The sequence below is a fragment of the Mugil cephalus genome, chromosome 21, assembly GCF_022458985.1.
Source record: "Mugil cephalus isolate CIBA_MC_2020 chromosome 21, CIBA_Mcephalus_1.1, whole genome shotgun sequence".
In the NCBI taxonomy this organism is placed as follows: Eukaryota; Metazoa; Chordata; class Actinopteri; order Mugiliformes; family Mugilidae; genus Mugil; species Mugil cephalus.
The window spans coordinates 14,955,118-14,977,468 of NC_061790.1; the positions used below are offsets into that span (position 1 = coordinate 14,955,118).

The window sequence follows — 22,351 nt, forward strand, 5'->3', positions numbered from 1 at the left end:
GAAAAAAAGAGAAAAAGAAAAGAAAAGGTCATTACTGAATAAGATAACAGTGCTGATTGAGCCTATAGACCAGTGAGTAAGTTAGCCGGGACATACTAAAATGTTCCACATTTGCCCTTTAAATCTATAAAGTCAAATCTACAAATTCAAACTCAAATCTACAAATCTGAGTGTGTCCAACTTTCCTCACTCTTGTCCATGGACAGTTTTAAGTCACTGATTTTACTTCCTCATTTTGTTTCTTGAATGATTTAAAAACAAATTTATTTAGAGTTTGGACTCTGAGGAAAGTGATTATATAAATGCGGTGGTTGTGGCCCTGGAAAAATGCCCTGGACTACAGACACACACAACAAGTACAAAAAAAAAAAAAAGTCAGCCAGTTTCACATTAGTCCCTTTATTTCCAGAAGACTCTTTAACTCTTTCAACATGGCAAAGATAGGTCATTTTTAGACTGTAATACACATTCACATTTTAAATTCAGTGTAATAGCAAACCCATCAATTGTAACAATTTCAAATGAATCATTTTTAAATATAGTATGGATATATTTCATTTCTCTTTCAGAAAGTCAGGGGAAAATTATCAGACAACACATTTCTTTCATAAAACAATACAATTATCAGAAAATTAGCGTATAAATCCTTTCAATTTATGAATTTAAATTTCGTAAAAAGTATATATCACAGTGATGTCTGTCATTTTTTGGGCACAGGTATTAGTCAGTTCATCAAAAAGCAAAAGGAGTAAAATTGAACCAATTCTTTCTTAAAAATTGCTGAAAAAATATGAGAATATTTGATTTGCAGATTTGGATTCTACGCCTTCCTTCTGTCTTTATGCTAATTAAAAAGCTTTTTGGCAAAAGCTGCTATATATATATATTTATAAATTTCAAACAGCAACTACAATTTACGAGTGCAAATTAAACACATGACCTAAGAAGCCTCCAACTACTTCCCCATCATTCTGTTTCATTTCGATCCTGTAGTGCAAATTAGGGGAACAGTTCTTGCAAGTCATGCCGAGATCGTCCTCTCAACCAAACAACAGCGAAACCCTTAAGATCCCTAAGACCAAATACTGACCAATAGCAATTGCACTTCACATTTCACCAACAAATGGCCATGGTTATGACAGTTAACGTATCAAGAGAAAGGCAGTACACAGTCAGCTACACAGAAAAAGAATGCCCTCCTAACACAAACTCTACGAAAAACAGACTGACACACAAACAATTGCACACCTTAGAGAGATGTTCTCTGTTAAGTTAAAAAGGCAAATGGTAACTAAAGGGCGAGGTGTGATCGGGATGATCTACAGTTTGGCCCATATATATTTGGACAGTGACACAATCTTCATGATTTGGACTCTACATGCCACCACATTAGATTTGAAATTACACAACTAAAATGCAGTTCAAGTGCAGACTTTCAGGTTTAATCCAAGGGCTGAAACAAAAATATCATTTGAAATGGTTTTTACAACCTTTTTTTTTTTTTTTTTTTTTTTTTTTTTTACAGAATTAACCATTTTTATACAAAGTCTCCTCGTTTTAAGGGCTCAAAAGTAATTGGACAAATTAACACTACCATAAACAAAATGTTCAATGTTAATTTTTTAAGTATTGTTGAGAATCCTCTGCAGGCAATGACCACCTGAAGTGTGGAAGCCATGGACATCATCCAGCACTGTTGTCTTCTGTGAACGTCCAGGCCTGAGTGCCCAAGATCACATGTATTTTTCTTTTCCCAGACATTACCAAATAAATTTCTTTTCCTTTTGTTCAACCTAAGGATGGTCCGTTGGACTTCATAAGATCTCCTTTGACTGCATGTTGTAGCTTCACAGCAACAGCTTCTGAATGCAAATGGAATCAACTCAGATCTTTTACCTGCTTAAATGATGAATGATTAACGAGGGAACCGCCCATGCAGCCCATGTAATAGCTTTTGAGTCAATTGTCCAATTACTTTTCGTACCTTAACAAAAGAGGTGGCTGCATATTAAATTATTGCAATTCCTAAACCCTTCCTCCAATTTGCATGTGAATACCATCAAATTACAGCTGGGAGTCTGCACTTTAAACCCACATTGAGTATACAACTGTATCTTGAACATGTTTTGGTAAAAAGATAAAATAACAAAACATGTGTCGCTGCTCAAATATATAGAGAACTAACTGTACGCCTAAGAGCAGCTAGCTTGGCACGTGGAGTGAGTTTTTAGTGGACCATCTGCTTCCAAATAACATTCAAAAGGAACTCTGACTGTGGCCAATCTCACAGAACTACTTTTACGTGCTTCAAAGCAACAGCCCATCCAGTGTTCAGACCACCAGGTAGAACAAGTGGTAGAAATACAAATCTACCAAGACTTTGATTCTTCATTACTTCATGACATACAAATCTGTAATGCATAGATTTGAAAATGTCAAATTAAGCAAAGTGACTGCTGTCTAGCACGACCACTGCAGAAAGTGCAAGTATCCTTCAAAAGGCTTTGTTCAGACTGCGGTCAAATCAAGATTTAATTTCTCAAATCAGATCTTTAGGACAGACTGTCCACACGGTCGCCTGGAAGTGTTGGGATCGGATTGGAGTGTCCTGACACTGACCAAAGTATCTGCACACAGGTGCCAGTGAATATGTAGCTCTAATACAGGACCATGAGAAATAGAAGTAGCACTCACGATTCAAACCACCTCTGAATGTGGTTTAGATCCACAGATAGCACTACTTCTCCCTCTAAACAACCCCTCTTCCGTCACTCTAAGTGTCACATTGTTATTTTGATTTTAAATACAGGCTGAAGTGTACCTAGAGAAATGTGGCTGGTATCACGATTCAAACCACCTCTGAATGTGGTTTAGATCCAGTTTGCCAAAAAATTGTGTCCAGACATTTTAAAATAAATCTGAATACAATTTTAATAGTAACTTGCCCAGCAGTCTCCACAAGGCCTGACAAAAATTTGACATTTTTCGATCGCACTCCCTTGAAGCAGCAGCTTGGCAGGTATGTGAAGTGTTTGAACTTCTCCACACACCTCGGTTTCCCCATGTACAAACGAGTGCAACGCAATGAATGCCATCAAGGTAAGATTGTCTGAAGGTGCTTCCCGCCACTCTCTATGGGAAGCTTTTTCACCTCGTCTTGGAGTGTGATCTAAAACACCTAGTAAACTACTTTATATTGAACACACGGACACCTTAATATTACCCAAGTCATACTTTTGACCACCCTCACACTGCTACTGTCAGAATCCGAGGTTAAAATTCCACTCTAAATCATTACTCGTTAAGTGACGATGAAAACACTGAGATGATATTAGGTAAAATTCACAATCAAAGCAAAGCCACTAAAAACCCATGTAAAGGTTTAGTATTTTGATTAAGCCTGCGACAGAAGCAAGCCCTAGACACTCCCCTTACACTGGAGAATGGTGCAGCTCTACATGATTAGAAGGTTAGACTTGATCTCCGCCCACTAAAAAGTGCAGCACAATCGTGTTTAGTGGTGTAAGGGATTGATTTAGGGGATGCTTCTGGGCAGAGCGTTGTACCTTGGGGAGCAATACCTCCTCTTCTTTTATGTCTGCCACCCTTCGTTTCAGCTACAGGTGCAAGTCCTCTTGCAGCAAGGGCTGCGACATCTCCCAGCTTCTGCGTTTTAGCGCCGGGCGCTGTTTGAGCGTCACTAGTATGATGTAGACCACCAGGAAGCCCAGCACCAACACCACACCGAGGAAGGAGCCCACGACGGGAGCATAGGAGTATCCGTTGACTTTAGGAGGAACGGGTAGATGGGGCGGGGCGACTGTGGATGGAGCCGGCACTTCAGACAGGAGGTCCTGGACATTATGGAGGGAGCCGTTGTTCGGTAGCGGGCGGATGGACAGGATGTGGCACATGAGAGGGTAAAGGTCAACAGAGCGCATGGAGGTCTTGACATATTTCTGGCGGAAGGCCGGCCCACGAGCCACAAACACGGGCTGCATGCTGCGTAAGGTGTTGTCGTAGCCATGGTTTCCCACTGAGGAGAAGAGACAATATGTTTGAGTGAGAATGTGAGATACGTTGACGCCAATCTCTATTCTTCACGTCCCGTCAACGCACATTTATGAAATCTGGCCCTGCGTCCCTACCGGATGATTTACTACCGCCACCGCTTTCCAAATAAATAACAGCAACGCGGCGACAAAATTGAGAATTAAATCAAAAGACGAGAGCGCAAAGACCCTAGAGGGAAGCTTAGACAGGCTAACTGCTGCTCCTAAAATTTATCAGCACTATTAAAATCCTGGAGAACTGATATTATTCTGTCACCGGCTGTTAGTAAAATCAATACAGTTTATCAGCACTGCTGCCTGCTGCTAACAACCCACTCTATTTTTGGATTGAAGATACAATGAGGAGATTACGATCACCAGTAACCCTATGGAGGAATGTTGAAATGGACGAGGATGGACAAACCTAAGTGCATGCATGCTAATGGCTTAATGCCGCCTCCACTGTGATAAAATTCTAGAGAAATAACACCATCAGCTACCACATAATGCTACATTTTATCTAAATTTTAGCTTTCATGCATAAAATCTGCAGAGAAGTTTTTTATGACAGTGACAGCCGAAGTGTATTTCCCCATAACTGTAATCATTAGCCAACAGGAAGTGCAGATCCAGTCCACATGACCTGCTAATAATTATCAGTAAGTGAACATAACTTTCAAAAAGTGGATCAGAGTTAGCTCACAGTAATCTATGGCCTACTGCCCGTCCACAAATAGACCAAGTGAACAGTGGAAAACCCTTTTTATGTGCACATATCGTAGTACTACATATACTATGCGTAGCTCAGCAGGTTCACATCATCTTGTCCCTGTGAGTCAGCAGGTTTTCCACCCAGCTGCAGCCTCCACCTGGTCAGTTCACTGATTAACAAGCCTTCCTCCAGAGAGGAGGAATCCAGCCATCACATTAGTAGGTGTAGAAAAGAAAAACTCTGCGATCTCTAATCTGAAAAGGAAGTGCTTTACCTGTATCGAATTAGGAAAAATAACTGCTCTCAGAGTCAATGCGACAAAAAAAAAAAAAAAAATACAGGCCAACGCACACAAAGCAAATCTGCCTTTCTTTGTTAATTACCGCTGGTGTAACACAAGCTTCGGTTCAGTGACTGAAATAAATCTCCTTTGAAGCTATTATTAGCGCAGACAAACGCTGCCGCTTTTACAAGCTGACATAACCCATATAATGTGAGCAGCAGCGGACCAGAATATTAACTCGGCACTGTTGTGATGTCTGAGCTCTGAAAAAACATACACATGAGGGGTCCGGTCCTGTTCTGCATGATGGTCCAGCCCTCCTTGGCCTCCAAGAGGATGGGCATGATCCTGATGTTGTGCTGATAATGGAGGTGCTCGGGGATGTCCTCCTTCTTGTACACCACCATGTTTGGGTTTGCATCAAGCAGCAGGCTGTACACCTCTTCCAGCTTCCCTGCATGGTGACAGACAATAGTGGAAAATGTCTTTAGGTGCAGAGATTTCTCCAAATTAAGGATTCTAGATTAAATATTAATATTCTTATATGTATATATGTTGATTCATGTAAACATCAGAAGTTAGTTGTTCAACATTTTAGTTCATTTGGGTTACTTTCTTGCCAAGAGTAAGATAAATGGATCAGTATTTTCCCTCTTTAGAGTACATATCTCTTCCTCCTTGCTATCTGTTCACAAGAAAGCAATGAATGCATTCCTCTAAATACTGTAGGCGATACCTTCTTTGGGCAGGATTCCCACCACTGGACTCTTATCCACCCAGGTGTACAGGTCTCTGCTCACGTACTCGTCCAGTTCTATGATGTTATCTGCGGAGAGCTGTGCCATGCCGTGGTCACTGGTCACTATGAGGTTCACCTTCTCGTACAGTCCAGCCTTCTTCAGCTCGTTGATGAGGAAGCCAAGCTGCTCATCAATCCCCGCGATGACCACATCCATAAGTGGACTCTGAGGGCCCAGGCTGTGGCCGCTCTCATCGGGTTCCTCCCAATACAGAACGCCAAAATCCACCGCCTCCTCCTTAGGTGCGGAGAACCACTCAATAATCCGTTCCACTCTGGTTTCAAAGGAGACTGAGGCGTTGTAATGGAGGTACTGAGAGGGAAACATGCCGTGGATCTTCACATCAGACCCAGGCCACATCGCCGCTCCGCTGCGCCCTCCATCTTTCTGGATGGACACCCAGAGAGGCACGGCCTCCTCCCACCACCGGGATTCATAAATACTGTCCGTCTCCATGGAGAAGGACTGGTTCAGAGCGGGGTCGTACATCTCATTGGCCACGATGCCGTGCGTCTCGGCGTACAGCCCCGTCACTAAGCTGTAATGGTTGGGGAAGGTCTTGGTGATGTAAGCGTTCTCCACGTACTCCACCGTCACCCCCTCATCGCTGATGCTGTGGAAGTTGGGGGTCGGCACGCGGTCGATGTAGTCCCAGCGGAAGCCATCGAAGGACACGAGCAGCAGCTTGGGCCGGTCCTCCGCCGCGTTGTCCCGCCGCCCGTGGTGGCTCAAGCGATGGAGGGAGGCCAGAGGCAGAAGCAGGGCCCACAGGCAGAGCAAAGGACTGCAGCCTCCTCGCAGCAAGTAGCACAACATAGTGTGATGATGACACAACCTGCAGACACACAAACTGCAAAAGTTAAGAGCTGCAACTTAAAATATCATAATATGTGAACCTGATAAACAACACTTGATGATGATTTATTTTGTTTATGCAAAACCAGAAAAAGTCAAACAGTGTTAATTGGAATTTCTCACAGATTTGAAATTAAATGCTCAAAGCTTACATACAGGTCTCAATCATTTGTCACTGAAAGGGTCATCCGTGTTTTCATTTCACCCCGTCTTGACGACTGCAAGCCGCTCACTCTCACGTCTGCAGCTGGTGCAGAATGCTGCAGTTCATCTTTTAACAAGAGCATGCAAGCGCAAGGCTTAGGATCGATTTTAAGATTTCACTGTCCTCATACAAATCACCTAATGGTCTGGCTCCGACACATCCTTCTGATCTCATACAACCAGGAGTTACTGAGGTCAGCTGGCTTCTGGCTGTCCCTTGAACAAGACTGAAGAACATGAGAGATCAAGATTTTTCAGCTGTGACCTCCAAACTTTGGAATTGTTTGTTCCTGCACATTAAGCAGGCCTAATCACTACCTGCTTTTAAATCCGTTCTCCTCATTTAATTTAGACTGAAAGCTGCTTTTTTTATTATTTATCTTTTCATTGTGTTTTAATATATAACTCATTTCCCTCCTCCTTGCCTTTGCCTTTGTGGTTACATATTTTTAATGCTTTGTCTGTGGCACTTGACAACGGCACTAACAATCATGCAAAGACATTTGCACGATTTTCTGACACGGACATGAATATTTTACATCTTTTTTGAACAGGCACAAAACAACAACCTGAAAGATCCTGTGAGCTGACACTGTAAGAGCTTGTTTCCCTTAATTATTAATCAAAGGCACAAATGGATATATGACTAAATGGTGGAAATAATTGCTACTGTCGGATGAATATGACAACAAAGCATGAGGTAGTAGGAAAAAGGAGTTCAGTAATTATGCCACAATAATGGTAATATATCAATGAACCCAGCTCCACAGACTGCACAGATCAGCAGTTTGTCACATTACCTCTGAAGACATGACAGCTCAGGGCAGCAATGATGTCACTGCAAACTAGGCAGACTGAGGATGCAACGACTGCAGTGCATCTGCGAGAAGCGTCTTCTTCATTTTACACGGATTCAAGTGAACCGTGCCACTCACAGCCAGTCTGCAGAGCTAACGGCTAAATCGCGCAGTTCTGCCTTGCAACAAACAATACCCACGTACACGGCCAGCGAGTCCAGTCCAGTCCGGTTCAGTTCAGCTCAGCAGCCGGAGAAACACCGAGGCGGGGAGCAGACAGCACACGTTCAGAGCAGCGCTGTCAACAAGCTTACCTCCTTATCAGATCCTGCACTGGCTCGAAGCCCCTGGCGCTGCAGCCCGAGATAAACAGCCGGACTCGGTCAGTTGCGCTCGGAGGAAGTCCCGCCTATTAACCCTGCCGGTGTCTCTTCGGCGGACGTTAAACGCATGAAGACAAAAGGCTGTCCGGAGCTTCTTGCGGGCGCATGCTTCGCCTTGTGAGGAGCTGCTCCCCTCAAATTTCTCCGTCAGACAAGGTGCACGGTTCCCAGTGACGTAATGTGGGATGGGGAGGAGGCTGGGAGGAGGTTATAAATAGACGTCTGGGTGTCTGTCAGGTTCAGTTTGGCTTGTGTTGGCTTGGTGTTTTATATTTTTCACAAGTGTTTTGTTTTTGTGTTATTTATACGTGTGCCTTTTAAGCCGGGGGTCTCTGCAAAAATTCGTTATGTTCTCACAATGACTCTTAAGAGCACATATGCACATTTATTTTATTTTTTTTTTTAGGGCTGCACTCAAACTACAAATAAAAATTCGATTCAAATTCAGTAGGCTACTGATCTTAATCCCTGACCCCGCTAAAAAAAAATAACCAGAACTGTCCACTAGGTGTCAGTCAAGTCCCGTCTACAGGTGATCCAGGTCAGAGTCTGCCTTTCTTCACATTCAGAAAGAAAAATGGCATCTCAGTTATGTTGCTGCATGGTGAGAGTGGGACTATTTCTGACCCACTGACAGCCCCTTCATCTCCAGAGAGATAAACACGGCCCTTTGTTAATGCTTACTGCTTGAATGCGTCATAACAGCACAGGCAGTTACTAATCTGTTGGTGGAGTATAAATTCCTGTTGGACCCCTTATGGGATTGGACACATTTTATCAAATGTATTTATTTAGGAATGTTTACCATGTTAGCTCAGGACTCCTGTAAAACACTGTGACAAAATTAGCAAATTAAAATGGCCAGAAAAATGTAAATGTGAACCATCTCATGAAAACTGGACTTGGAAAGCTCCAGGAGTGGTTAAAGGGACCTTAAAGAGGCCTTTATCGTAGATTTTCATTAGAGTAATAATCCATGTCTGTCACCAAATGAAGCAACACACTTTCAATTGACTAATGAAATCATATAAAAGTTCCTCTATTTATAGTATTATGAAGCAGACGTCTGCGGAGACATTCCCGAGCTGCATCACAAGCTGTGCATAGTTAGTATTTCATGTTCCATCATTCAGAGAGTAGCAGAGCTAATGTGGCCGACACACTCTACAAGCCACCTCAGTGTCAGTTGTAGAGTGGGTCTGTGGGAGCGAGCTGCAAGTAAACATTACTATGGTTGAACAAACATAGACCGGGCTACTGTCATGGAGACGTGGCCCAGATGCTAACGGACAACTGACAATGGACCGAAGGGGTCATACAAGGCCGCTAATCGGCGTAGCTACTGTGAAGGGAAACAAAAACGAAATGACTTTGTGATTGCAACTTTAACTTGAAATAGTTTTGTTTGTCTGCTTTAGTTTCCGAGTTCAAATTTTGTTTTGTCAGAGATCACGGTGTGAATATATGTGGCGCTAATTTTAAGAAGCGGGAATGACCTTTTGGAACATTTGGCAGATTAAAAAGAAACATTTGAATAACAGAATTTTTAATAATTAACCATACAACCAAAACATGTCTCCATACAGGGCTCACTGAATGGTAACATTTGTATGAAAATCATGCGTTAATTTATGTTGCGTTTCCTTTAATGTATCACATAAGATTTTTTTTGAAAAGCATGTGGGTACAGTAAATCACAAACACACTATAATCACATAAACAGCGAATGAATTGTACATTTGATTAAAAATACATATTTTCAGTTAGCTTTGGAATTAATTTAATTTAGAGTTCATTTAGAGCATAAATGGTGAAAGCCGTTTCCTGCGTTTCATAAGAAGATCCCATAGATTCTGTACACAGCATATTTAATACAAGGCCGATTAATTTTAGTTGATAAAAACATTATTGGATCATTGCAGGCATATTAGTAGGTATAATCTAATGTATGACCCTTAGATTTTTGCTTTTTTATTTTTTTTTGTTAGAGAGCACAACCAAAATGCCAAAAAAAAAAAAAAAAAAAAATCTGACGTAACAACTCTTCTGTAATTTGTTTTGCTCTTTGTTTTGACTCTCTCCAAGTTATTGTCTTGTGACCTGATCAGGATGAGTTTGGTTACTTTAAATTGATTAGAGTAACAATCACGTGCTGAGTAAACTGAGAGGCCATTGTGTCATTCCTATTATTTTTAGGCATGATGGTGGTGTGACAGTGTCCAGAACTGTGGTCCACAGTTGGATATATCTACAAAGGGGTGGACTGTTTCATATCACTCTGAGTTTTCCCCTAATGCCAACAGCATGTTAATATTGCTGGTTTTAAATGACACTTAAGCGATGAAACATAACATTATGACCACCTTCTGAATATCGCGTAGGTCTGTCTTGTTGCTTTTGTGACAGTTGTGACTCATTGTTTTTCATGTTTTTTTTTTTTTTTTTAATTGTTCCCAAATGTTTTTTGTGTCAGGCTGCATGCTGCTGGGGATGACTGCTGCCATCGAGGAGTGTCATTGTTATGGGGTGGAGGTGTCTGGTCTGGTCTAGGTGGGTGGCACATGTCTAAGAATTGTCACAAGATGGTCAATGTTATTTCATTCTCTTGTCAGTGGTTTTAATGTTGTGGCTGATCAGTGTATGTACCGTTATGTGCTGGATTTTCACAAAACAGACATTTAAGTTTGTCTCAAGATCAGCTTATACTGGTTACTGGTAATAAATTTGATCTAAATCCCCAGTCAGGACTAAATATCAATGTGTCCAGTTTGTACGGACTCTTGCACTATATAACTAAGGACTCTCTCATTAGATGCACTTTAAAGCTAATTATCAAATTTTATGATGCTATATTATCCTCAAATGACAGGGTGAATAAACTATATATATAGTACTAGCTAAACATTAACATGTAGTCTTTATTAATAGAACGTTGACGTTAGCATTTAGCGCTCAGGGCTGTGGACTCTGAATTTCATAAGTACGTGATTAATAAATTATATGTCATTTGGTGCATGTATGCTGAAAGGCAGCCGCTGCTCATTCATTTCATGCAGCAGAAAACTATGCATGAAATGAATGTATACTATACTATGTACACTATACATGTGAGAAAATGCAATGAAAAAAAGGGCACCAAAAGGTGACCATGGCACATATTGAAATGTGACTTATTAATAAAAAAAAGAAATGTGACTTATCATTGCTACTGCTGTATTACGTCGACAGAAAAACTTAGCTAGACTGGCACCACAATTTACAATATTTTATTCATCCGTGAAAGTTTTTTTTGTGTGTTTTGATGTGTATTGTATGTTTCTCATCACCTAAAATGCCTCGCAGGTGCACAGATTTGAAAACGCAGCATTAAATATATAAAACGAAAATACATCCAAACAGGAGAGTGATGTTGCGTATTACATACAGTACCATGTATTTGTCACTAGAATGAATGCATGAACAGTATTTGTTCACCACCGTCGTCACTTTCCATCATTGTTGTATCTTTCATGTATAATGTACGTGTTGTACAGGTGTTCCTCATTGTGCTCTCCCCCCATTTAGCTGACTGGGTGAATCTATGTGGGAACAGTGGAGCAGTCATCAAGCTACCTGCTCCTGTGTGTTCTGGGTGGACTTTTGTGTATTCTGTGTAGAAATGAAGGGTTTTGTTTGTTTGGGCAGGAAAGCTCTGTCCATTGTCAGATTTGTTGTCGAGCCCTTGTGACGTTGCACACGAACGTGAAGGTTGCTTTTGTTGATTTCTGCACAATGTTTTAATGGTCATTGTATGTTTTCATGGTGTCATATAGGCTGTAAGCTACACTTTTACATATTGTAAAAGATACTGTGTGACTTATGAGCTTTTCAATAAAAAAATAAAAACGACATGGGAGCACATATTTATTACATTGCTAGAATGAATTGGGCCTTAGTTGTACCGTAAAACACTTGCCAGAAATTAAGAAAATACCTGAAGAGTTGAAAGAACTAGTCAGTTGACAACTAATTTTGAGTCTCTTAATAAGCACTTTAAACACATCACGTTGATTCTAGGGAAGTGTTGAAAGTGTGTTGTCTCTCTTTCTCATTCAGACATTATTAAGTATTATTTATAGGCTATAGCCAAGAACACAATTAATAATAATTAACCTTTACTTTAGTAAGATAATTAGCTGGCATTTAGTGCAGCCCTCTTTCAACTTTTCAGCAGATTTACTGTAGATATATAAGTGTGGAGAGGGAATATATTCCAGCAACACATTACTGAAAACTGTTCCATTCAAGTCTTTCTTTTTAACTGATAAATCCAGAGTCATGATAGGAGGAATAACTGAATACACAATCAGGTTTTCCCAATAGGCCACAACCTTGACACTGAGTGAGTTGTCTAGGCCTAGTTTGAGGATTTTTTTTCTTCTTGAGGATCAGTGGGTACTTGAGTCAACCATAGTGGTTCCTAGCGTTTACCAGATAGTTTGGGAATTCCATGGAAAAGCCTGAAGACATCCTGCTTCCTACGAACAAAAGTAAGAAACAAAAATTGCAAGATGACGATCGAATGGCACAAGTTTTACATCACATTGACTTGACTGACACTCACAACCTCTGTCTATGCATCATATTAACAAAGAAAACTTTGTTGTGGCAATTTAAGGCACATGTGAGCAGCAGGAAGTTCAAAACAAGACACTTTTAAAGACGCAACAAAGAGAACAATGTACATGGACAATCTGCTAAAACTGTGCTATCAATGTTTGAAACTTTCCACATCATTCATGGTGGATGTAAACATGGCTATATGTATAAAGTGAACAAAGCAGATAAAGTGCAGGGTAATTGCAGAGGTATAATAAATAACACAAGATAAGTGCATTAATAAGGTGCAATAAAAACAAAACAACAGCAAAAACACTGTATGATGTAAGAGAGTGTGGTTTATTTTCTGTTTAAAACAGTTTCTTCTTTATTTACATGTAAATCTTAACCTTTCACCAGACTCATCTCATCTCATCTCATCTCATCTCACTAGGTTTGAAGGGGTTGCTGGAGCCTTTCCTAGCTGTCATTGGGCGCAGGGCAGGGTACACCCTGGACAGGTCACCAGCCTTTCGCAGGGCCAACACGTAGAGAAACAACTGTTCGCACTCACACTCAGGGTCAATTTACTGTCACCAATTAGCCTAACGAGCATGTCTTTGCAGACTGGAGAAAACCCACGTAGACACAGGAAGAACGTGCAAACTCCACCCAAAAATGCCCGAGCTGGGCTCAAATGTACACCAGATTCTTTTTATGTATTTGTGACTATGTTACATTCGTCTCATATCCTTCTCAAACATGTTTACTGAACAAACCACCAAGGCGATGAGGCGGTGAATACCATTCTGATTGTGAAATTCTCATTTTCTGTGTGCGTCACTGGTTTGAATGTTGTGACCTTGGCTGGGTTTTCCGCCAAGTTTTGAACTAATCCGGGAAGGACATACCTTTAAGTTCTACAGAAACATTCTTAAGAAGAGAAAAAAAACCCATCTCATTATTAATTTATTCCTTTCACCTCATGTTACTCGTTGGGTGAATATTGGGCTTCATTTCTGGGCCTAAAATGCACCTCCACACAATTTAGCCTTCGTAAGTGTATACTCATCTACATGGGCCAAATCATGTTTTATATTTTTCATGAAAAATGTCAAACACATCACTGAAATTATTAAGCACTTACACATCTTTGTAACCTTATGCATTGTTTTACATATTCATATAGATGCGTGGTGTCATGGCCGAAATGGGCTGTTTGGGGAAATAGAAGGAAAAAAAAATAATAAAAAGAGGCCTCTGGTTTTTTACAGTAGAAAACCTAGAGACACAATGGCCAAAAGCTTTTCTGGAGCTCGTGGGACCGACAATATGCCATTGTACCCTTTTTTCTGGTTCTTTGTATTTTATTTACAACGTTCTCTATCATCCTACATTACCCAGATCCTCCGAGAGCAGGCAGGGCTTTTATTGGCCCGTCTCCACTTTCCCTCTCATCCATGGCTGTCTGGTGGGATCTGCGCACAAAGAGCGCGCAGCCAATCGCAGGTAGACCCTGATAAATCTCAGCCAATATCCGCAGCCCTCTTATTTACATACAGTCGACACGAGCCAATCAGGAGTAAGCAAAGGAGAGGATTTTGACCCCTCTACCCAATGGCTGTGGAAGGTATAGAGTTTTGGGGAGTGCATATTATCAACATATTATCGAAGGTACTTAGATATTGATCCCCTATTTCGTGGTAGTTCAAATTCACCTCTCCTGACCATTCGGGTTTGACCTTAAATTTTTTTCTCCCAGCTTGGTGGAGCGTAATTCACGTGTAAAATGCCGAAGAGAAAGGTGAGTACCGTTCCTGCCGTCCAGCACACTTCATTGTAGTTTTTCCAGCTCTTGCATTTGAGGAAAATAGCGGTGCGCGATTTCTGTGGCGACGTCGAGGCAGGTGAGGTGATGCCAAAGTTTGAGGAAGCGTTATTTCGCCCGCGACCTTTCAGGTGCATTTAACTCGCGTTTGTTTGTACAAGATACATTTCGCGGATGGCATTTGTTTAATTTGGAGCCATAAACATCACAGTGTTCATTTCAATGGCCGTTCTTGTGGTCGTTTTATTTGCCACTTCCCTGTCCACAGTGCGCACTGGTGAATGTCAGACGGAGCCGCCGGATGGATGGACGCGTAAATCCCGAAGGGGACGTGCGTGCCTGTAGTTCTTCTGGGCGCGTTTCACGCATATATGAGATGAATCGATTTTTTTTATAACGTTTAATTTAACACGGAGAAAAAGGGAGACCGATATCCCCTTGTCTGATATTTGGTTCTCCGGGGGTAATGAATGGTAGGCGCCGAGCCGAACGAACAAACCCGTATCCAGACGGAGAGAAAGGAATAAAGAAAGAAAGGATCAGAAACAATTGCTGCTATGTTAAAAAAAAAAAAAAAAAAAGAGCCCGTGATACTATCTAAACAGCACTGCTCGGTGAGCTCCGGGTTATTGTATCAGCGCATACATGGAAACTGGCTTTTCTACCACCTAAAAACTGCCATTGTCTGCGCAGATTCGCCTTTGAGGACAGAGAATGGGGGGCCTCCAGGGGCGGAGGTCGCCCACATGCAAATGATGCGGCTGCCAACCTGCAGGCTATACCAACTGTATTTTTTTCCCTTTCGCGGTGGGGGTGGACTCTCTTGCGCACCGTTCTCGCATACCTGCAGCCGGAACATGCCGACGTCCAAATGACGCTGGGGTCTGAATGAATCCATGTTTATAGTCCAACATCCTCCAGTTTTTAGACTGTAAGCACGGGGTCTCCATTTAAATGGATATCACCAGACACCATCATCCGTCATCATCAGATCACATTAAACTCCAAAGCGTCTTTAAGCGCCAAATTTAAACTCATAACATCAAAAATGTGATTTAATTATGTGAAGCGCAAATTGATAAAGATTTCTATTCTTTCTGAGAAAAATGCACACCTAATATAAATCAGTCCATTTATTCCGGATGTTATTTAGAATGATTGAATTTAAGAATATTAAAAGTGTTGGAGTTGTGAACCCTTATAAACAGCTGACATATAGGGTAAATAATCATAGTCTTTAATTTATTTTCATGATTCATAATTTTTGGATGAAGTCATCGATCATTAGTTCAGTAACATTTTTAAATGAGCAAAAAATAAATTTGGAAACCGAAGCTGTCCGCCTTACTGCCATAAAAGATAAACTAGTGGCAAGTCGAAGAAAAGAACAAGTGAGGTTTAGATCACGTGGGGATCTGCAGAACAATAATATATAGTCAATCAGCGATCCACTTATTGCTTCAGATTTTTTACAAAATGATTACGTCATTCATGAGTAGGAGGTCCGTTTAAAAAGTAAGGCATTCTGGCATTTTGACAAGTTTTTAAGTCTATACTGTTTGAATTGTCAGCCTTTTCAGCCTCCGTATTAGAGTGAACAATAGTAAACTTCTTTTTTTCATAATTCAACAAGTACAAAGTCAATGATGATGTTAAAATGCATTTTTTTTTTAATGCAGATGTTTTATTTATTTCCTATCTAGTCTCCAGAGGGTCCTGAGGGCAAGGAGGCCCCCAAAGTCACAAAACAAGAGGTAACTGTTGTTTGTGTGCTGTGTGTGTATGTGTATGCTGTGGTTTTCTTTTACTGTACTGAGTGTGTGTGCGTGCCTGTGTGTGTGTGTGTGTGTGTGTGTGTGTGTGTGTGTGTGTGTGTGTGTGTCAGGGAATAGGCATGTGACAGGTTGATCGTTAGGGTATTTGTCACCAACTTGATCAGCTGAAGATGAGCCCATGAAGGTACAACTGATCTCTCTCTGTCACTCTGTCTCTCTCTGTCTCTCTCTCATTGATCATCTCTTGCTCCAATAGCCCACCAGAAGGTCAGAGAGATTATCAGCGGTAAGTTCCGCTCTCCCGTCCCTGTCTTCACCTCTGTCACTCTCCTCTTCTTCCTCTCCACGCTTCCTCCTCATCCCACCTCAGCCTTGTGGGATGATCGGTGTTGCATAACCAAGTGTCAGAGTATAGTGCTCTCCCGGTTTATATACCTGGAAGACTGGGTCTGGCTTGGTGTGCATGTCTTTTTTTTTCCTGTTGTCTTCGTCCTGTCCTATCTCAGTGTGGTCTGTGGCATGGCTGCATGATTAAAACATTTGCACCATATATTTATATTTATATTTGAGATAAGTTTGAAATGTGAAAGTTTCAGTGGCAACCCACAATACTATCTAGAAAAATTGTTAGAAATGTGATCACGCAGCTCTGCCATTCAGGTTACGTGTTTCTGTGTGCGTCGTACTTTGCATGTTGAACCCATGTGACCTGTGTCTTTGCATGTACATTTGCATGTGCACTTCAAAGGGGTATTTCAACATTCTGGGGAACCTGCACAGTCCCTTTCTCATAGAGAGTTTGATGACAGGCTCGTATTGTAGTATAGTAGCTTTTAAGTCAATATAGATTTAAAGTTACTACTTAGCAGTCAGTTAGCTTAGCTTAGCAAAAATGACTATAAACACGGGGAAATGGCTAGCCTGAGTGCTAGCAACTTGGCCTCAGTGAACTGTACTGAGTCTTGTAATCATGCTGCTGTTGCCAAGCAATCAGCAGAGACTCCAGAATATCGCAGCACTAGTTACTTCTTTTTCCAGTTATTGTGCTAGGTTAAGCTAACTTCCTCTTTCCTATTAATTTCATCATAATTTTATCAAACACCATGTAAGTATTTTGTCTTCGGTGAAACAATGACGTTGCTCGTGATCCATTCGGACGTGACATTTAATGTAGTCTTTCTCGTGTTTCCCGCGTTCGTTGAAATTTTAAATATCAAGCCTTGTCGCTACTAGTCTAGGGACATTTATGCCTTTCATTTTTTGTAACGCCGGAGAAGAAAAACAGAGATATTTTTGCACTGAGAATCACATGATTTCATTTGGTCACAGCAGTGCTGCTGTAGCCCGTGGCTTCAGGGTAACGTGGTCCACACTCAGCAGCATGGAAAATTTCGCCAGCAAACTTGCTTGTTCTGAGTGGGTAGCCTTTTTTCTTTTTTTTTTTCTTTTTTTTTTGCTCCCATCTGATAGAGTCATTGAAGAGTGATTTGAGGTCAGTTCATGGGCTGATGCATTAACGAGGGAATAATGTCAGAACCCAGTTGCTTCTAAAATATGGTTTGGTGTCTCGATCTTGCTTGAGATCTGTGTTATTCATAATGAATTTGCTCAGCTGCTCTTGAGGCTGAAGCAATATTATTTTAAACAGAACCAAAACTGCTTTGTAAGTGCTGAGAGGAGAGGGAGCTAAATAAACTAATATTTCTTCAAAGACAGTAGCCGTGAGAACGATCGAATTTAACATTTTTTTTCATGTGTAATCTGCAGAAACCCGCTCCACCCAAGCCTGAGCCCAAGCCCAAGAAGGCCGTCGTCAAGGTGAAGTACACGCACAGATACACACACAAAACCACGCGCAGGCAATCCAATAACAATTTATCCGAATCTGCATAAATTTGTAACAGTCTGAGGCCCTCGGTTTCTCTTTCCTGCTTGTTTATGTGCAGGGCCAAAGCCAAAGCATGTGAAAAACACAAAAACACACACAAACATGTAAACGTACCCGTCAGGTACCAAACAGTAGTAGCCAAGGCTCATTATTTTCCATGTTTGAAATAGAATCTGTGTGTTTTATAAATTTTAAAAGAACTAAATGGGGCGCCTCACACATACAAAAGGGGTCAAACTGAGAACACTTTCCATATACAATAATGTCTACCATCACTAAGTTTATATGCGCCGCGTGCTCTCCTCTTTTCGTTCCGCGCAGAAGGTGGTAGATGATAAGGGGGTGAAGGCAGCAAAGAAAGGCGGCGCCAAGGGAAAGAAGGAAGACGGCCCTGCCCAGAATGGAGAGACCAAGACCGAGGTATGGGGAGGGGAATATTACAAATTTAAAAAGAAAAAAAAAGAAACAGGATATTCAGTTAGGAACAAACAAGAGACTAATGAAACTTTGATGTCCTTATTTTGTCAATGTGTCCCCAAACACAAACACATGGTATTCCTCCACAATCACATCGATTTCGTACCTCTACTACTCTACACATCTCTTTCCGCTCACGTGTACACATGCACACACACACGCACACACACACACAGATCTATGTGTCTCGCCCGTCTGTCAGTGTGTCCTCCACCAGAAGCACGGCTCCCTCCCTGATGTCTGTGAGAGGGCAGAGTGAGACAGTCAGAGTTAAGGGTACGGTTGTGTGTTTTGAATTAATGCGTGGGTGTGGGTGTGTGCGCGGACACTAACCGCTAACCTACACGGGGAAGTTAACAACAAACATTTGCTCAGTAGTGTGGTTTGGGGTGCTGTGTTTATTAGAGTGTTTATGAGAGACATAGAGGGAGAAGATGTCTCTCTTGCTGTGTGCAGTGAGGTGGGCCAAGGACAACTTTTTACATTAGCGGAGCAGTGATGTGAAATATTATTGGCTCACTGGTTCATAGACAGCTGGTTCTACCAGTGGTCCGGCAGATGGAGCGGAGAGAGGATGTTCAGTACTGTAGATCACAACGTCTTAGCTTGTTGAGATGCTGTTGACTCCTGCAGGTATAGTAGGAGGAGCTAAACACGGGAGGGAAATATACGCTAAGCTAAGCAGGTGGCCACAGTTTATTCAGCAATATGTCTTGCATAAAAAGCACCGCAATCCTTTGAGCTGTGTGCTATCTTAAAGCTGGGCCAGTCAGCAAGGTGTGGCAAGTGGGGACATATCACTTCTTGAGACTCACGGACACCCACGTAACCTAGGCTCATGTTAAAGGGCTGTTTCAATCAAACCGAATGTGTTTTTATTTACTGAGGTATGACTGTTCCACATCACAGCAGGCTCCATAAAATTCAGCCAACACTAGCGGTAAGTGAGAAAACGCGGGGGTTGATCGGGGAAGTGAACCGAAACATTAAAAATAGCTTGGCATTCGGGATTGATGCGCCTGTCTGCTTTTATTGCTCAGAGGAAGAGATTGATGCCGCTATTGTGCCTGTACAGTACACATGAAGCCAGGGCCTGGATTTAGCTTAGCAGAAGCAAAAAAAAAAAACAAAACAAAAAAAAAAACAAGTAGAATCACTTTACTAGAGTTATGCCAACTTTGAACAGAGCCAAGGTAGCAATATAACTGTATCTGGTTTTGGATCAGCTTCATAGATGTTTTACATTTAGCAAACCACCTGCTTCCTCTTGTTCATACTGACCAAACAGACATGAAAGTGGCTTCAGCATCAGAGACACTGCAGGGGGGCTTGCAAAGTCTTTGGTTGATTAGATATGTTTCATGTATTTTGTTTTAAGTTTCCACCCCAAAATTAAATTTCTTTAAATACACATGAACATAAATCCAACATATTTTAGTAAAGGGATAAGGGATAGCTTACTTTTGAATGCAAATGATAATAATAACGGATGTTTAGAAATAGCACTAGGCCGAGTTTAATATAGAACATATATGTAGGGGGTCCCTACTTAATCTCTCCATCGGTTTGGGGGTCCTTGGCCTGAAAAATGTTGAAGAACCCTGCACTAGTTGATTACAGGGTTGCCAGTTTGATCCCAGGAGCATGATACAGAAGATGTTGCAATAAAAGCCACCAATAAGATTCTTTTAACATTTGTCAAATCATACGATAGGTAGTTGTCTAAAGCAGTTCTTTGGAAAAACAAACAAATGAATAAATGTAATCATGTACGACAGTTGCTTTGGTGTTTGCGATTTTCAGATTACCCAGTTGACGTGCTCCTACAAACAGACGGATCAAGCTAAACCAAACAGTGAGAATGCATTTGGTGCACGCCTACAGAGGGCTTGCCTGCTGAACCTTGGCAGAACCAGCTGGTTGGAATTTCTATGCCAGTTAATCCCAGCACTTGCTGGGCGATAGCACCTGTATCCCGGTCTCAGTGTTTCACCTCTTCCCCCTTCCAGGTTACTGAAGCAGCAGAGGTGACTGAGGAGAAGGCGTAAAGACATGGACGCGTCCACCGACTCGTCCCCTCTGACTCCATGGCAGCAAAGCATCTTTTTTTACTGACGATTTTTGTACCATGCTGAATTTTTTTTAGACTTGTGATAGTAGAGACAGACATCCGGCAGCCCGGCCCCGTATCTTCACACTCCTCCAACCTCTGCTTTCGCTCGATGCTCCTCTCTCCTCCATCCTCTATAGCTATATACTGTGCGCCTCTTTGAATCAGGAAGGCAGAATGAATTGGTTTTATCAGACAGCTGCAGGTGTTCTCTGTTTTTGCCTGAAGGGGCCATAAACAAGACTGTTGCGATCTGTTAACCACCTCTGCCTTTGTTTGCAGTTATACTTCTCTATTAAAGATGATCATCATTAATAGCACTCTGACTGTAATGAGTAGACGCCCACCCCAATGGTCAAGGTGAAGGTCTGTAGGCGCGTATCAACAGTCTGGACGTAGAGCTAAGAGAAACCAGTTCCACGGTCGCCGCGGAGAACATCTGCAGCTTTTAAAACATCTTAGTTTTTAGAATCGGCACCACTGTGTTTCACATAGCTCTTTTGTATGTGTGTGCTGGAGTGAATGTGTTTGTGGGTCTCTGTGTTTGACTTTGTTTACTTCATTCCCCCCCACCCTCCTCTCCTCTTTCTTTTTCTTCACCCCCCTCTGACCGCCTTGTCCTGCAGCAGACTGACACAGCAATAATGAGTGGTGCTTCTGTTCTAGACGGCTCTGTTGGCTTTGGACCCTCTGGGCTTCTCTGAGTTTCATCCTGTTGGGAGAATATTTTGAAATAAAAGAAAAAGTTGATGTCACATGGTCGTTTGTCTGTGTCTCTTCACTTACCGTGTGAATAAACCCGCTGTGTGTAGAGCACTGCACCTACATTGTCTGTAGCTGTGTGGCAGTGCCATCTTTTTTAACTGTCATCCTGTGGCCTCACGCATGTTGCCCTTTGTAGTGTGGAAAACCCGACTACGAGAACACACATGTATGCGTGCGTACTGATGTGTGCAAGAGGTCCGTTTCGGTGCGTTCACGTTTACTTTGAAACCAACACAAAGCCACCAATGTGTGTTCATCTTTGTGTGCATGTGTGTGCGAGAGGTCGCCCAGGGCACGTGGCAGTGTTAAATACAACTGCTGTGTCAGGAAGTGAAAGGTCAGCATTTGCCAGGGTGGTGGGACTTGTGAAGCTGTATGGTCACTTCATTATGGCACGAGCTGCCACTCACACTGGTGGACCAATGGCCAATTCCAATTTTGTGTTTGTTTTTTTTAGCATGTAGAGGTGTGGAGTGATGATGGAGTCCGAATACCATAGATACTGACGAGACTAATTAAAATGCATCACCGAGAGCGTCTGTCAACGACAAGCATTGCTCCTCAACAGAAGGCGTGTTGGAGCTGAATCCTTGCGGACATTGCTTTAAATGATTTGTTGTGGGAGAGAAATTATTCCCCAGGAATATTTGACCTTATAACCCCCAAGCAATACCGCAAAGTTACCCTACTGATATTTAAATTTCTGTGCTACCTCATAGCTACAAGAATCTTATCACAATGAAATATAAATATTTGAAAAATATCAATTAAAACTCTGTGACTGCACAAGCTATAACTTACACAAGTCTATACAAATTCCTAATCATGACCTTGGCTTGGAACT

General features: G+C 41.8%; 2 protein-coding genes across 7 annotated transcripts; one reads left to right on the forward strand and one right to left on the reverse strand.

Moving 5' to 3' along the window:
* Positions 1–383: 383 nt before the first annotated feature.
* enpp5 (ectonucleotide pyrophosphatase/phosphodiesterase 5) lies at positions 384–8,215 on the reverse strand. Of its 5 annotated transcripts, XM_047573924.1 has the most exons (5): positions 7,707–7,891; positions 6,859–7,133; positions 5,784–6,682; positions 5,325–5,501; positions 384–4,036 (listed from the first exon to the last, which is right to left on the reverse strand). In XM_047573924.1, the coding sequence occupies exons 3-5, from the start codon at positions 6,661–6,663 to the stop codon at positions 3,618–3,620; spliced, it is 1,476 nt and encodes a 491-aa protein (XP_047429880.1). In that variant the 5' UTR covers positions 6,664–6,682; positions 6,859–7,133; positions 7,707–7,891; the 3' UTR covers positions 384–3,617. The 5 variants fall into 5 exon arrangements, with proteins under 5 accessions (XP_047429880.1, XP_047429878.1, XP_047429877.1 ...); XM_047573922.1 differs by lacking the exons at positions 6,859–7,133; positions 7,707–7,891 and adding an exon at positions 8,018–8,215; XM_047573921.1 differs by lacking the exons at positions 6,859–7,133; positions 7,707–7,891 and adding an exon at positions 7,908–8,215.
* Positions 8,216–14,348: 6,133 nt separating this feature from the next.
* hmgn3 (high mobility group nucleosomal binding domain 3) lies at positions 14,349–21,497 on the forward strand. 2 transcript variants are annotated; one of them, XM_047574266.1, is made up of 6 exons: positions 14,349–14,468; positions 16,196–16,246; positions 16,524–16,553; positions 18,035–18,085; positions 18,480–18,575; positions 20,642–21,497. In XM_047574266.1, exons 1-6 carry the CDS (start codon positions 14,454–14,456, stop codon positions 20,678–20,680), a joined length of 282 nt encoding a protein of 93 aa, XP_047430222.1. In that variant the 5' UTR covers positions 14,349–14,453; the 3' UTR covers positions 20,681–21,497. The 2 variants fall into 2 exon arrangements, with proteins under 2 accessions (XP_047430222.1, XP_047430221.1); XM_047574265.1 differs by having other exon boundaries at positions 14,350–14,468; positions 18,477–18,575.
* The last annotated feature ends 854 nt before the right edge of the window (positions 21,498–22,351 follow it).